The sequence below is a fragment of the Pleurodeles waltl genome, chromosome 6, assembly GCF_031143425.1.
Source record: "Pleurodeles waltl isolate 20211129_DDA chromosome 6, aPleWal1.hap1.20221129, whole genome shotgun sequence".
Taxonomy (NCBI): domain Eukaryota; kingdom Metazoa; phylum Chordata; class Amphibia; order Caudata; family Salamandridae; genus Pleurodeles; species Pleurodeles waltl.
The window spans coordinates 215998553-216015246 of NC_090445.1; the positions used below are offsets into that span (position 1 = coordinate 215998553).

The 16694-nt window shown below is 46.2% G+C and overlaps 1 protein-coding gene across 2 annotated transcripts in view; it reads right to left on the reverse strand.

Moving 5' to 3' along the window:
* ITGA2B (integrin subunit alpha 2b) overlaps window positions 1-16694 on the reverse strand; it is a 327605-nt gene that overhangs the window by 71094 nt on the left and 239817 nt on the right. For both annotated transcript variants that reach the window (XM_069237913.1, XM_069237914.1), the window contains exons 21-26: window positions 14592-14681; window positions 14255-14334; window positions 13032-13112; window positions 12636-12741; window positions 11125-11274; window positions 9943-10071 (exon numbers count right to left, since the gene is read on the reverse strand). In XM_069237913.1, coding sequence (XP_069094014.1) covers window positions 9943-10071; window positions 11125-11274; window positions 12636-12741; window positions 13032-13112; window positions 14255-14334; window positions 14592-14681 — 636 coding nt within the window. The remainder of the gene's footprint in view (window positions 1-9942; window positions 10072-11124; window positions 11275-12635; window positions 12742-13031; window positions 13113-14254; window positions 14335-14591; window positions 14682-16694) is intronic.

Sequence of the window (16694 nt, forward strand, 5' to 3'; positions counted from 1 at the left end):
CCTCACACACACCCCCCACCTCCAATCCTCACACACACCCTCCCAGCCCCTCTGATCCTCACACTCCCCCCACCCCTCATACACGCACACACTCGCAGACATGCACCACGCATACACCCAATCACTCACACTGGCATATACACATTCATAGAAACACTGGCATACATGCATTCATACACACACTGGCATACATGCATTCATACATGCATACTTCCAGACATGCTCACACACATTCTTACAATGATCGCACTGACATGCAGACACGCACTCACTTCACCATTCTTACATGCATTCACTTGCACGCATACAACCACGCAAACAACACAACATACACAGACGCATTCACGCACACACTCACACATTCATGCACACACTCAGACACTCACACACAACACCCCCCCCTCCCATGTCGGAAGCCTGACTTACCTTGGGGGAGGAGGTCTTCCGGAAGGGAACGGGAAGGAGCGCTGCTACCGTCGGCAGTGCCCTGCCAGCAGAACACCGCCAGGCCGTATCGCAGGTCATGATACGGCTGGCGTGGCGGTGCTGGTGGTAGCAGTGCCACCTTACCATCATCCGCCAGTATGATCACTGCCGGATTCCGCCCTTCTTCTGGCGGAAGTCCGTCAGTGATCATAATATGGCGGACGGATGGTAGCCGCGGTGACGGTATTTTGGCGGCCGTCAATGCGGCGGTAGGCGGTTTTTACTGCCATTGTTATAATGGGGGCCTATATGTCAAGTGCAAATACAGGTTCTATCCTCACTGCTGATCATCAATGTTAGAAATCGGGTCTCTGATTGGCCGTCTGGTTGCCCCTTGTCCAAGCAAGGACCCTAACTCTATTCAGGGCAAAGGAGGAACACACCTGGTTAACCCCTACTCACCCCCTTGGTAGCTTGGCACGAGCAGAAAGGCTTAACCCAAAGGCAATGTGTAAAGTATTTGTACCAACACATACAGTGAAACACTACAAAATGGACACCACACAGGTTTAGAAAAATTATAAATATTTATCTAAGTAAACAAGACAAAATACGATAAAAATCCACAATACACAATTAAAAATATGACTTTAGAAATTAAAAACACACAAAATAGTGCCTAAAAGCACCAATGATGCAATTTGATGTTAAGCGGCGTTGTGACAGAGTCGTTTCCCACCATAAGACGCCACTGGTGCTGTTTACGGAGTCACCAGGTACAGCACCTTAGCAAAAAAGTGTGGAAAACAAGCCGGTGCATGGAGTCGGGGAGTGAGGCGTCACTGGATCCGAGGTGACATTGGTTCCGGTCTTGCGAGGTGAAGGACCGGAGGCATGCCGTTGGGTCCTTGCTGCGGAGCGGTGGAGGTAAGGCGGCGTCGGTTGCGAGGACTCAGTCCCTGGGCACCTCTGGCAAAGTCAAACTCCGGCGAAGTCACAATGCTGCAGGGCGTCGTCACAAGGTCGAAGTCACATCACAGGGTCACAGGCGCTGCAATGGAGTCGGGTGTCACGAACACCTGTGCTACGACACTCTGATCTTGCCAGTTCTTGGGATGTCAGCGGTGTCGGTGATGCAGGGCCTACGATGTCGGTGGCATTGTCGCGCTTCTACGAGGTCCACGGCTTCAGGTGCAGGAGGCATCACGGGTTTCATGCAGCGGCATCCTTGCGAAGTCACACAGCGTCGTCTGGCGTCGTTTCACAGGATTTTACTAGAAATTCACTCTCAGGGGCCCAGGAACTGGAATGGCACTCTCTGACAAGCTAGAGTCCACAGCATGCAGAATCAGAGACTGTTTGGTGAAGCCTTTGCTGTCCCTGAAGCTTCAAAACCAGGAGGCAAGCTCAGTCCAAGCCCTTGGAGATACCTCTCAAGCAGGAATGCACAACAAAGTTCAGTCTTTGTCCCCTTTAACAGGCAGAGGCAACAACTGCAGGATAGCGCAACAAAGCATAGTCACAGGCAGGGGCAGCACTTTTCCTCAGCTCTTCAGCTCTTCTCCTTGGCAGAGGTTCCTCTTGAATCCAGAAGTGATCTAAAGTCTGCGGTTTTGGGTCCAATGCTTATACCCCTTTCTGCCTTTGAAGTTGCCCAACTTCAAAGAAAAGTCTCTGTTGTTTACAGGATCCTGCCTTGCCCAGGCCAGGCCCCAGACACACACCAAGGGGTTGGAGACTGCACAGCCCATTCACTTGTAAGTGACCACTCCTCCCTCCACTCTAGCCCAGATGGCTCATCAGGAGATGCAGGTTACACCCAAGCTCCCTTTGTGGCACTGTCTAGAGGAGATTCACAAACAGCCCAGCTGTCAGTCTGACCCAGACAGGGAATCCACAAACAGGCAGAGACACAGAATGGTTTAAGCAAGAAAATACCTACTTTCTAAAAGTGGCATTTTCAAACTAACAATCTAAAAACCAACTTCACTAACAGATGTATTTTTAAATTGTGAGTTCAGAGACCCCAAACTCCACATTTCTATCTGCTCTCAAAGGGAAACTCACTTTAAGGATATTTAAAGGCAGCCCCTATGCTATGTTAAGCTATGAGAGGGATAGGCCTTGCAACAGTGAATACTGAAATTAGCAGTATTTCACTGTTAGGGCATGTAAAACACATCAGTCCATGTCCCCTTTAACATCCAGTATACCCTGCCCATGGGGCTACCTAGGGCCTACCGCAGGGGTGCCTTACATGTATAAAAAGGGAAGGTTTATGCCTAGCAAGTGGATACCCTTGCCAAGTCAAATTGGCAGTTAAAACTACACACACACACACACACACTGCAGTGGCAGGTCTGAGCCATGTTTACAGGGCTACGCATGTGGGTGGCACAATCAGTGCTGCAGGCCCACTAGTAGCATTTGATTTACAGGCCCTAGGCACCTCTAGTACACTTTACTAGGGACTTACTAGTAAATCAAATATGCCAATCATGGAAAAGCCAATTACACATACAATTTCACATAGGAAGCACTTGCACTTTAGCACGGGTCAGCAGTGGTAAAGTGCCCAGAATAATAAAAACAGCAAAAACAGAGTCCAGCACATAGCAACAATCTGGGAAGCAGAGGCAAAAAGTTAGGTGAGACCACACCAAGGATGCCAGGTCCAACAGTGTCCCTATTCTTTAGTTCCCAAGCGTCAAGTCTCCATGGTGCTGTTCAGCTGAGTATCCGCATATGAAGAATAGTAAGCAGTGGTGAATGGTCCAAAATGCTGCAGGAAAGGAAGGCAGTATCAGAGTATCTACCCAGCTGGTGCTTGGGCATAAGAAAATAGTCCATTCAGGACATAGCCCCTTGTGACATGGTGGCGTATGAGTACTGATGTATATTGGGATTTGCCACACACCACAGGTCAGCTTGGCCCATGGCTTCCACAAATGTGGCTTGTCTTGTGTCAGGTTGTGCTCAGTCCCCAGCACCCTCTCACTCTGTCCATGTCCCCTTGTAGTATCAAGTTGAGGTCACGCCCACAATCGCCAATGCATCCGGGGAGTGTGTCAACCAGGCCCTTATATGTTTGAGACCAAGGGATTGTAGACTGGTGAAAGTACCATGACCCTATGATCACGTCCTTCCCATAACTTCGGCCACGGATGGCAGCCTGATATCTGCTTTTATCCACCCAAGTGTGGAGTATCTCCAGTGTCAGGGAGCGGTGAATCAGGATTCCCACCCCCTGAATCCCTAGGTAAATCCCACATGTGCCAGCAGTTTGTACCTGCCTCTACCCAGAAACCCACAGTTATTATTTAGCAGGTGTGTTTCCTGCAACAGGATGATGTCCGGGTCATGTCTAGTTAGATATTTTCTCACCACCCCACGTTTATGTTTGTCCCCAAACCATTTATGTTCCAAGAAAGAACCTTCATGGAAAAACCTTGGCCCAGGACATCACGCTCATCCTCCATTAGCCAGTAGGTTCCCCGCTGTGTCCCCCTGTCCCAGCCCCTCCGAGGCCTTGTTGTCGCTTCCATGTCCCCGATGAATAAAGTCCAGTACCCCTAACACTCCCCTCCCAATGACCTCATGCTGTGGGCTCAGAACTACCCACCCCCCAATGTCCGAGATGCTTGTTGCCCCACCATAATGAACAGCGTGTAAATCATACCAAAAACTGCATATTTAAATCAGAATTGCAAATTTCAATTAAGTGTGCGGGCACAGCCCTTATGAATTACTCATCAGTGACCACATAAGGCCTAAAGGATTTGGACTGTTATCATCTACCAGACAGCCCAGGCATCACCCATTGGCTCTACGGAGTTCATACTGTCACCAAGCAGATTTTAATTCGTTGGGGTTATCGCCGTCCCTTATCATGCTTCCCGCCATGCAGGGAATCAGTAGGTGAGTCCTCACTATCCTTAGAAGTGTTTGCCAGTTCAGCCCATCTAATGCTCGTTGTTATAGTGCACATGTGTTGCAGCTCGGTCACTACTTTTGCCCTCTCTGTCTCCGCCTGCACCTTTATTGGGGTTGCACTCGACCGGCAGCAGCCTTTCCTTTTGGACCCAATCACTGTCCAGTCTTCCCTTGTTTGGGTTTCCTGCTCTATCAGGTGAGTGCAGCTCTTGCACTCTTGCCATTTCCAAGCCTCCATAGCTGCTGTAAAGAAGAAGGTACGCTTCTAATCCAAAACTCGAAATTTAGTGGGGAACAGTAATGCATATTTCAAGGCAAGAGCTCGCAAATGTTGCTTCACGGCCACAAACTTTCTCGCTGGTGCTGAAATGCCTGAGTGTAGTCGGGGCAGATGTTCACCATTCCCCATCCACCTGCCAAGGGCTATGCACCTGGGTGTATTGGAGGATGTCGTCTCTGTCCCAGTAATTCAGAAGATGGACCACTACTGATCTGGGGGGGTTCCCTTGGCCATGGAGGGCTTCCTGGCACCCTGTGGGCTCTTTCGACTGTGAAGAATTTGGAGCTCCATACTGTGCCCTTCGCTGCATTATGAGAGGCCCACCACTCTTACATTGTTGTGGCTGGAGTGGACCTCCACATCCTCTGTCTCTACTCTGTCTCGGAACAGCCCATTGTTTATCATGTTCCTTAATCATGGACTGCATCTGCTGTACCTCCTTCTCGGTTTCTCCCACCCTATCAGTCAATTTGCAGTAGTCCACTCTCAGTAGGCCAAGGTCTACAGCCACACCATCAATCTTCTCCTCCAATGCCATCTTGGTATCTCATATAGCCACAAATAGTGCTGCTATGTGGACCTCCAGCACTTCACCAGGCATAGGGGGGGGGGGTAGTCATCAGGGCAATCTCCTGGTTGCCCTGCCCGACAGGTGATGGGCCCATCCGTGATTGCCTGTTGTGCACCATCTTGCTCACAGGGTTGTTATGCAGCATGCTCAGGATAAGGATGTACAGTGGTGAAGAGCATGGGGGCTGCCTTGCCCGGGGTCTGCTGCCACCTTTGTGGGGTCCAGCCGCCCACTACCCTGGCCTCTCCCCCACCAACCGGGTCAACTCCTTAGCCCGATGGGGGGACACGCTCGGGCCGCAGTGCCAACCGAACCTCCTTAAGGGGCCAGCCACGTACCTCTGCTGACACAAACTCCCCCGACTACCTCAAACCTTGGTGCTGCCTGCAAAAACAGTGTCTGCAGTGGAGTGGCTGCCTCAGTGTAGTGCCCGTCCAGCTGTCTGAGTCTTCAGCCCCTCACCTCCTCTTGTTTTAGGCCAGCAAGCTCACCAACCCCTGGTACAGCAGTCCAGTAGCTCTCCTTCCAGAGACCAGAATGAAGTGGGGGCCCCACCTTGCCCGGTTTGGCCCCTAGGATCAGGGACCGCTAACCAGCACTCCTGTCTCTGGGTATGGGGCCTGGGTGACCTGTGGGTTCCTTGGTGGGCGGGCACCAGGCTGCCCGGGATTATACAGGACCCCAGTTCCAGGCACAGAGCCCTGGTGGCTTAGGTAGGGGCCCCTCCCGATCTCAGCAGTTTCTGGTCCTTAGTAAGTTGGGCTCCCCCAGCAGCGCAGAATATCCAGTTCCTCTGTAGGGGGTGACCCCACTGTCAGTGCCTCGGCTCCTTCCCAGTCCTTTGGGCCACTGCAGTGTTCAGCTCACCAGACTCAGTCCCCAGCAGTGTAGATCCATATGTTCGGGCCCCAATGGCCCTCCAGACCAGCCACCCACCACTCCATCACTGTGCCACCGTCCTATGGACACTTGCCTGTTGCTGCCCTGCCCGACAGGTGGTGGGCCCAGCTGCCATTTTGAATCAGGTGATCGAGGTGGGCCTGCTGACCAGGCTGCAAAATTAGGCAAGGGGGGTCCTCCCCCAGTGAGCACTATTAGTGGATTCACAGCCTCGTCCTTCCTTACTATCTATGAGGCGGATGTGTCCTCACTGCTGCTTCTCAGATGCCAGCTGCGGCCTTGGGAGACGCCCTCCACTAAAGGTCCACGGTCGTGCTGCATGCAGGAATCTCAGGTTTGGTCTGGCCCCACGCAACTCACAGGCTCCACCAAGCATCTTTGTTGAGACCGGACGTCTTTGTCACGTCTGCGCAGCCCCCTTGCCTCACAATCACTGTTTCCAGGTGGGCCCGGGGCACAGAGCTTCACAGCTCGTGTCCGGCAACATCTTAGGTTGGCCATGCCCCCTGACTTTTGTGACCTCAAAAAACTTATCATCAATGTGAACAAAACAGAATTCATGGCCCTGAGCCCAAAGACTTTCCTGAAAAGAACATTCCACATCAGAAGAAATGCCCAGGAGTGCCTCTACGTCTTTGATTTTATGGGCATTAGTTTCTACCACAAATTATCTTGGGTGAAACTATTAAGGAAGAAGACAAAAGAAATTAGCAAAAACACAGGTGTCGCTGTGCCCCGTATGAACGATTTTGGTAATGAGCCAATAAAACCCATTCTGCAAATATACATGACGAAAACAGTAGCAGCATCCTTGTATGAAGCCAAACTCTGGGACTACAGATGAGTAACTGAGCTACAAAAATCAGAGAACTGCTTCCAATGGCACATGCTGCTCCTAGACTCTGGTATTTGAATGGAAGCATTAAGATTAGAATTGGGCATAACCAGCACTGTGTAGGAATTCGTTTAAAACCATGCTGTCCTGGGGTAGAACTTGCATAAATCCTGAAGTTCAAATCTATTTGAGAGCACTTCGCAATGCCCAAGAAAACAAAGATTCATCAAAAACAGAATGGCTGTACCACATGAAACATACCTTGAGGGAGATTGGCTTGTCTTATTACTGATATATTTTGAGTCTAATGAACAAATAAGTATTAGAACTATTAAAATTCATTATTGGAAAATCACCCTTTATGTGTCCCATAAACCAGCAGACAAAGGGAGGCTGATGCTATCGTACTTAGAAATCAAGTCTTTGAGGTCCTATGAACCTTACTTGGACCAGCTAGAACTGGAGTTAAAGGGAAGTCTTTATAATATTTTTAGGCTAGCAACTCTACTGCTTCAACCTAATGCAAAAAATGATTTCTCAGAATACAGTAAGTGTCAATTAGTAGTTGAAAGACACTAACACATTTTATGCTGCTTCACACTAAATCTTTACCATTAAGAAAGCAGTTTCTCTGCCCCTGTTCTGGAAGCATAATATCACTTCTTGTAGAGAGGCCATGGCTTTATGCTTAAAGACAACTCAGAAAGTATATTTTTTCCTGTTGCATTTTAAATCATGTAAGCTTGGAATTTAACAAGACAAGTCTCAGCACAGTTTTAAAAATGTTTGATGATGCTTTTATTACAAATTCAATTATTCAAATGTTGGTTTGTTTCTACAGGGCTGTGTTTATGTATTTTTGTGTGGCTTTTTAGCTGAAACAAATATTGATTGATTGATTGAATAAAAGGTACAAACTTGATCTTCTCAGTAACCCTCTGACTAGTCAGATTTGACCATGCCTTTAAGCAGAGGGAAGAACTGGACCAACTCATTAGACTTGGAAAGAAGGTTCACTAGGATGTTCTCTTGGAAGATGTGCATGTCGATCTTATGGTGTGCAGCACCCTCTCAATGACCTCATTGTAGGTTGTGGTGTCATCTGTCGGGATGCCCTTACCAGGTACTGGTCAAAGTCAGGGGGCTTGCGGGTGTCAGCTTTATAGTATGTGGGTCCTGGGTCTAAGGGCTGGTCATATTGGTCAGTAGGATCATAAGGACAGCTTGGATTCAAAGAGGTGCATGTGGACCATTCAGGTGACTCTTGTGGAGGCAGAGGAGATAGTGTGTGTGAGTGTGGTGGGAAAGGTGGTGAGTTGGTGGTAGAGGTGGGAGAGAGGGAGGAGAATGCATAACATGTGGGAGAGGCTTTTGCCTTCCGAGGAGAGTTCTTCTTTGAAGGCAAGCCATCTCTTGCAAGCAAATGTCTCTGATGGCTTCAGCAAAGGTATTTTTGCTGAGATCTTCCCTATGAGGGGGTGAATGGAGAGATGTTTCTGCTTGGCGTCAAGCTCCTCCTTGAGTTCCTGCAGAATCAATGCTTCTGGCACCTCAAGTCTGGTTGTCGACTAAAAGTTCAATGTTGATCGGATCGTCTGTGGCACCATCTTGAGTGGGGCATTTGGTACCAGCTTTGGCTGAGAGAGGGGGTGCTTGATGCCTTTGGATCAGGTGGCACACAACAGCCAGTGAGGAGCAACACCCATGGGCAGTGACTTAGTTGACTCCAAAGCTTAGTCTCCTTAGTGCACTAAAGAGTACTATCTCTGAACTTTGCATTTGCTGGGATACTGGGATTCCAGATTGACCTGCATCTTTTGCTTTCCTCATCGCCAGAGGAATCTAATTCTCCAAAAATATCTGGAGTTTTGGAGGATGCCTATTGGTGCATTTTGTTATGTGTCCAACAAACCATAGGTCTTGTTTGAGCCAAAGGTGAGGCAGGATTCACAGGAGGCACTGTAGTGGTTGGGGGAAGAGACACAGGTTGCAAACATGGTAGTGCTCTGACCAGGGATACTTCAAGCTGCACCAAGAGCAAAGCTGGAAGGGTGTCCAGCCCATCATCTCTTTCAGGTCTGCATTCTCTGAGGCTGATGGTTAGGGACGGAATGCTGTCTCTGAAGGGAGAGAGGAAGCCCCTGGTGTCCAAGGCATCGAGTGTTGATTGGTGGCTTTCCAAAGCATGTATAGAACACAAACTCAGAGCCCTCCAGGTGTACGTCCAAACCCAATGGCAAAAAAAAACAATCTAAAATTGAGTGTATAATTAACAGCATTGTGAACCAAGGGAGTAGTCACAATCCTGTGACTCAAAAGACTTCTTTGAAGAAAAATAACTTGCAAACATCCAAGCCCAACACTAAAGACAGGATTATGTAGAGCATGAGTATTTACAGCCACACATGCTATGAACACAGATGATCCTCTGCCAGTCTAACAAAATTTGCCCCTCCTCTAGTATGGACCTAAAAATGCCAAACGTTACCTGTTCCTCATGGGGGTAGAGTCATAGCACTCACTATTAGTCAGACGCTCCACCCACTGGAATATACTCTGCCTGCAAATTCATTCTGTATCAAATTAGGTATGCTGCAGAAGCTTACTTAAAACATTGGTCTTTGTTGGGCCGAGTGAATGGCAACGAGGCTTGCCTATGGCAATGATTCCAGTTTCCAGCACAACTTCTTTTATTAATCCTCCAAGTACGCTCTTTTTAATATATAACTCGGTACACATCTTACTGTTGTCCCTCGCCTGCTCACATCCTCAGCATCTCTCATACACTCAGGCAACCATCTAACATTGCATCATCCCCCCCAACCTTCCACTGCTTCTAACATTTCATCCCTAAAGAGAAAACTAACCATAACTTCACAGCATGAACTACCACCACAGTGGTGTTGATATAAGCATTACCTGAAAAAAATCAAATTCCAATACATGCCTTTTCTGTCACTACTCTATTGGTTCCACATCATTTACTTATTTACTTACTATCGTGACAGGTTCTTTCAAAAGACTTGGCCCCTTCTCTGTTTCTTCCCCAGTCTCCTTTTCCTCCCTCTTCTCTCTTTTATGGTCACTCCTGTTGGGGGAACCCGTAGTGGACTGGGCAGTCTCCAGCTGAAACAAAAGCGACAGGGTTATCAATGGCAGGCTACACCACAAGAGTCCTCCGTGTTCATTTGTGCTGGACACCAATTCTAGACTACCATGCAACTGATCAGATTGGCAGTAAGGTGCAGTGACTACCTTGTTGTTGCCCCTATAAATGGAAAGGATTCAATGGGTCAGGAACATGGCACTTTGGCAGATTTGTGCAGAGCCGTGGTTTGGAAATTGCAGGTGGTTTATAGGCTCAATCTTGAGATCCATTGGTAGTGATAGACAAAGGCCCATCAATTGGATTAACATGGGGTTCATCAGATCAGCATCATTTGAAATCTCCACAGAGAGATGTTTATGTTTAATTAGTACGATTCTCACTCTGACATTGACTTCCATTGGACTGTACAACTTTTTTTTAGGAGAGAAAATGCTAAAATATGGAAATTTTTCTAATTCAACTCCCAAAATAGGGAGTTTGCCTCTGAAATAGGCAACATTTACTAAACTAGTATTAAGGTGAATTGGGAGAGCGATGTGATGTACTCTATCAGCAAGTGAGCCATCATGTTAGAACTCAATCACATTGACAGAACTGCACCTCAGTTGTGGTAGGGATACGATCAAGGCAGGACGGAGGTATATTAGGCAAGCTCCATGTTCGTCCCCAGCATTGCTTTTCAGGGGGTTCATCAAATCAGATCAAGGTTGGAGTACATGGTTGGAGATGTGATGGATTCTTATATTGGGCCTGGACTGTTTTATCAGAGTAAACTACACTAGCTGTTGGTTTGAGTTTAGGTCCATCAGAGAGAGCGATAGACCATAAGTGTGATTTTTGCGGGTGTGCGGTACTAAGTTGACGTAACAGAAGTTCTTGTTAGAAGGCATGTCAATGCACAGTATGGCTACAGTAGAGTTATTGCAGGTCTGGAAGGTAACACATTGCAAATACCAATACACGGGGCAGGTGCTTAAGTTGAAAGTTGACTGCCACTGAATAAGGACACTCCTTAAAATCTATGAAGCCCTCCTTTTAAAAAGACTGTTGTCCTTAATCCCCATTCTTACGCCAAGGGGGTTAAGCCTCGAGGTATTGCTGCACGTGATCCCACTATCGCGATCCAGCTGTAAAAGGTACAAAAAGAAGTCGTCCTGATAGCGATCAGGAAATTCTATTTCCACATCCACTTGAACGTCCCCTGGCCCTGCGTTGTGCAGCTGTATGGAGAAAAAAAAAAAATGAGGATGTTGGGGAGGAACGACTTCCGGTGTATGAGGCAGTATGCAAGAAAGAAGGATGCTGTACTCAGCATAAATGCACAATTAGGGTTGAATACATCACAGCACAAACGCTGAGGATGCAGCACCCATTGTCCCAATCTTTTACCAAGCACTCACTGTTCTGACAAGAAACTCACTTGCAGCCGTCTCACTTTGCATATGTAATCAGTCCATCAACAACCTTGACGACTATATCCTCCCTCAACAGGACAGATGCAATATTTGAGCATACTGATGGCCCAGTTACAATCCGTTTCTTCCATACAGTTAATACTTACTGTGAACCGTCACGTAGTACCTGATAACTTTGATATGTGGCACCCCAACATGAGAACCACACCTAATCACACACTGTTTGTGCTTTGCAAACCTAGGTATACAGCATTTTACTGCTGTACAATAGAAAAGGGTACAGAGCATCGAGAGAATGTGAGGAAGAGGGATCAGAATGGGAAGGGAAGTAGAGAGTGGGTGCTCAGGTGAGGGATTCAACATCAGCAACATCATGGGTAGGGGGAAAGATAGTCTTGGAAGGTGATATAGACTGGTGGGTGAGTTCACACCTCAGGGGTTTATTTATTCTGCACAAAGTAAGTTGCTTCTTTAACAGTTCCTCCTTGGGTTCTGTTTTGAGGAAACATTTGACAGAATATCTCAGAACCAGCTAGCATGTCAGAGAATGAGACACTGGCCTAAGTTCCTAAGATGGGGGACCTTATCTATTGTGGTGATCAATCCTAGTAAAGGTTTCATAGATAAAATTGCAAGAACATGACCAAAGCTTATCCCATCTCAATGTCACTGCCCTTAAAATAACAGTCCACATAAATACAAAAACATCACTTCAAAGATACAACAATTGTTAGCAGAGGCCTAATGTATCCAGAATGGCAAGCAACTATGAATTCAGAGTGACACAATACCCCAACAGAAACATCACATCCACATAAATGCAAAATACTACAATAGAGTACATATGTAATTTCACACCGCATTCACAGTTAGATGTAAATCATAGATAGCAAGTTACATTCATGTGGTGGGCCAAGATTTTTAAACCCAACAGTTCCAAGACTGATATTTAATATCCCCAGAAACAATGCAGTGCCAAATCTACTCGGCACTGCTTGGGTCTAGCGTAGCCCCTACCCCTGTAATGATTGCACCTGCCTACTCCAAATCCTTGCAGTAGAAGCACCTGCCTGGCTACAGCTCATACTGCACTAGCTTCTACCTGGCTCCAAACCATGCAGAGGCAAATCCTGTATCACTATTAATCAAAATCTCCTACCTCTTACCTCATAGATATGCACTACCTCTTCTCCATGGTCCCGTGGTTTCTTGGAATGTTCCATGAATTTCCAGTTTGCAAGTGGTAGGACAAGCTCAGCTGGCAATGAGCTCCTGCACAAGATTCAAAAGAAAGACTATCTTCAATAGTCTGGTTCTGGATTCAGCACAAAGCGCTACCCTGAGTCGGTGTAGGTTACGCTGGTGTTGTATTGCTCATATAATAGCACTCTGCAAGGTCATTCACATACGCAAGCACTCTCAATGGCCATAAATGATGGCTTTGATATATAATTCTCATGTTGTATTTAGGGCATTCTACTAGTAACCTGGCTTTAATATTAAATTCTCTAGATGGATAAAATTCATTCAAGACTTTCTCTGAGAACTTAATGGATTCTTACCCCCGCAAGTCAAGCGTTGCATCAGCTGCAACAGGAATCTGCAAAGTCTCCACATTGCTGTTGGGATTCTGACTGTTCTTGCTGTAGGAGAGCAAGGTTCATTGTCTAATATTTTGGATTATAACTTTGTGAACATAATACAATACAAAAGGTGTATTTAAGATACAAAGAACAGTGTGAAATGGCTCCTGCATCCTCAGTCTTTAATTTCATAAACTTCAATGCAATATTTTCCCAACCTTCTATCTTAAATATGTGTTGGCCTGTCAACATCCAAGGACCCATCTTTGCTGGGAAAATAAGCCATCCATTGAGACAAAGGTTCCTATTCTCTTTGGTCACCCTCGCCCTACACGCTATCCTACAAAATGAACCCAAGCCCAACACTGCAGTAGAGAAGATCCTATCCTAAATGCAAGAGAGGATACTGCCTCCATGCTTTTTCTATATGTGCAGTATCAATGCAATATGCAAACACACGCACAGATCTCAACCTAGGTGTGAAGGTATTTTACTCTATATAGTATGCTCATTCATTTTTAGGCTACTCTGATCTAGAACTACTGTAAAACAAAATGGCTTAACCTTGTGCTGACAGACTTTGAGCATGATTCGGCGGATGTGATATCTGTCACAGTTGTGATGGAGTAACTTGTCTGCCAAACTCTAAATCAATCAATCAATCAATCAATCAATCAGGACTTGTAAAGCACGGCTAATCACCCATACGGTCTCAAGGCGCTGAATGAAGGTGTGCTGCTCAGTCAAAGAGCCAGGCCTTGAGGTCCTTCCTGGACTGCTTCAGTGATGCGATTTGCCTGAGATTGATGGGAAGTGTGTTCCATGTTCGGGTTGCTAGGTAGGAGAAGGATCTTCCTCCTGAGGACTTTAAAATCAAGCCCTTTGCTACCAAGGCTAGAGTTGAAGTGAGTTTCTAATACATACATACATACATACATACACACACACACAAACCCCCATACACACACTCAACCACACGTGCACCTGTATATATACGTACTCAAACAAATGTACATATACACATTCACACAAACATGAGGACAACACATGCTCACAAACATATAATTTTAAATCAGTGTTTATGAACTCTCTCCTGTTCTTCCAGTAAGAAACCGTTGCTGAATGTATTTTGTTCCTAATGGCAGCTACTCAGTTTGCAAGAGAGGCTCCCTAAGTGGGAATTTTTTGACCCTTGGAATTACCTTTTTATCTGCAGCTGGAAGGTTACGTTACTTTCCACCTCCTCCAGGTTGTTCACACTGATCAGCAGGCCAGTGCGCACCTCAAAGAGAACAGACACAAGAGGGGGGTGGGTTTATGCAGAGCAGGGCACTGTGCATATTAGCAAAGTCAGTATTTATACACTGGACCCAAAATGATTCAGATCTGTGTCATTTCATGTACATTTATAAGGCCTTCAATGACACAGCTCCAGAAATTCGCCTTGATTTGACTAATTGAATGGAGCAACAATGGGAGCCTACCTTCCACATTACATTAAAGCATGTATAGTAAGTTTATCAAATACTTTGTACTTACGGTTCCCTTCTTCATGGGGTTCCCCAGGTCACACACCACTACGTGGGTGTCGTTTTCTTTCTTCGGAATGCAAATCATCTGTTTGAAACCCTAAAAATAATGTGATAATCTAGTACAAAATAATGCAGTAAAAATATTTCTCATTCCAGCTATTCCCTTTACCACCTTTCCCTCCTAGGGGGTCCCATGAACCCGAGGCGAAAGCATCGGTGACATTTCATGGAGTACAGTCAGTTTCTTCAATCACAGTCTCAGCAATGTTGGGGACTAACAGGGAAATTCAGACATCTACTAGTTAAATTAATTGAATGAGAGTTTCTACTCGGATTGTCCATCCTATATAGGAAGATGCGCTCCAACACGAGAGCTGTCTGTATGCCTCTTACGAGACCAAAATGGAAGTGTCAATGCTCCTTAAGTGACAGCTGGAGGTACAAGTGTCCTTCTCTCTGTACGTGTTGGTGCGTGCATCTGTACAGAGAGCTCCTATTGGAAGTATCCAGCGCCCATGAGGAGATCTCCTAATAAAAGTGTTGGTACCACCAAGTTGGGTTTTAGAACTGGATGCTTTATTTGAATAAGCAGACCTGACATAGAAACTTCAACATTCTGAACAAATAGGGGTTATAGCAGCACCCCAAAAGGAGCTTGTCCTGGTTTCCCGGCCGCCAATATGTGCTCTTCACCTGCACTACATATCCTATTTCTGGATCATGAGATGCACACTAGAAATGTGTTTGTGCCCCTCCTGTGACCACTGCTAGTGGTCATGTCCATGTCCCTATTTAGGGAGCTGATGAAAGAAGCGTCCATGCCCTTCCGGCGGCAGCTGATTATCAAAGTGCACATAGCAATCAAATAACATCTGTTATTGGCATTATCTCAGCCCCTCTAAGGATCATGGATGTTTACTAACAGTGCCCATACGCCTTCAGGAAGATCTGCTAAGGAAGGTGGCAATGTCACTACAAGGACAACATAGATCCTTCTGGGGAGACCTCCAAGTGATGGAGTTCATGCCTCTCCAGTGACTATGGCTAAAGAACATGACATGTCACTCTCATCAGAGTGACTAATCGTAGTGCCCGTGCCTTTCCTGGGTACACTTTTAACAAATTTCCTGATGGTCATCCAAGTAAAGTGACCAATGAAAGGTTCTACACACCTGCCAGGACAGTTCCATCCTAATTCAAGTGCCCTTCAGGGACAGCTTCTAATGGAGTGTGCTTGCCTCGTCTGAGAAAAGTCCACTCACGGTCAGCAGTAAGAGTTTGTCAGGGCTTTGTTCTCTAAACCCAAGTGTATACTTTAAAGCAGGTGTCTCCGACTCTTCTGTAATAAGAGCTTCTTATGTTCTATGAAAATCACTGTGAGCTACTAATATTATTAGTACTGTTCCGCGACCACATCAGATAAGATTACAACAGTGGCCATCGCACCTAAGATTATCACCAGCGGTCTCGCCAGTGCATCAGAAAGCGTTGCCAGCAGTAGTATAAAAAAAGGTTTTATGAGTTTGGAATGCTTGTAAATAGGTAATACATAACAGCCAAAGCTTCAATGTACCAAGCCTCCCCAATGTTTCAGGATTGATCAAATATCATCTTTAACTAGAACAGAACATAAAATGTGTAAAGAACATATTCACCCTCAATGGTATAATGGTATCTTGCCGTTGAAATAATTCATGATTGTTGAAACCCAACTCAGTCGTTGGAATGGTTGAGTGAGATTTTTAATCAACCATTTTCTCCAAACATCGACTTACGAGTTCCTGGAATATATATATATATATATATATATATATATATATATATATAGCACAAGAGAGCTACTTAAAGATACCAGGAGAGCTCCGAGTAGCTCACTAGTAGCTCACTAGCTGCTCGTTGGAGAAGCCTGGGAGGTGCGCCACTTCCCCATGCCTAGTGAGGGAGATGATGAGTGGTTCAGATCCAGCCACCGGCCCTCTCACTCAAAGGCTACATTGCCTAGCATGTCTTCTCACAGTTTGGACTTCACAATTAGATGTCACTCAAATAACTGACTATGAGGCTCCAGGCCCTTAAGGGATGATCATAGGATTGAGGATTACATGCACAG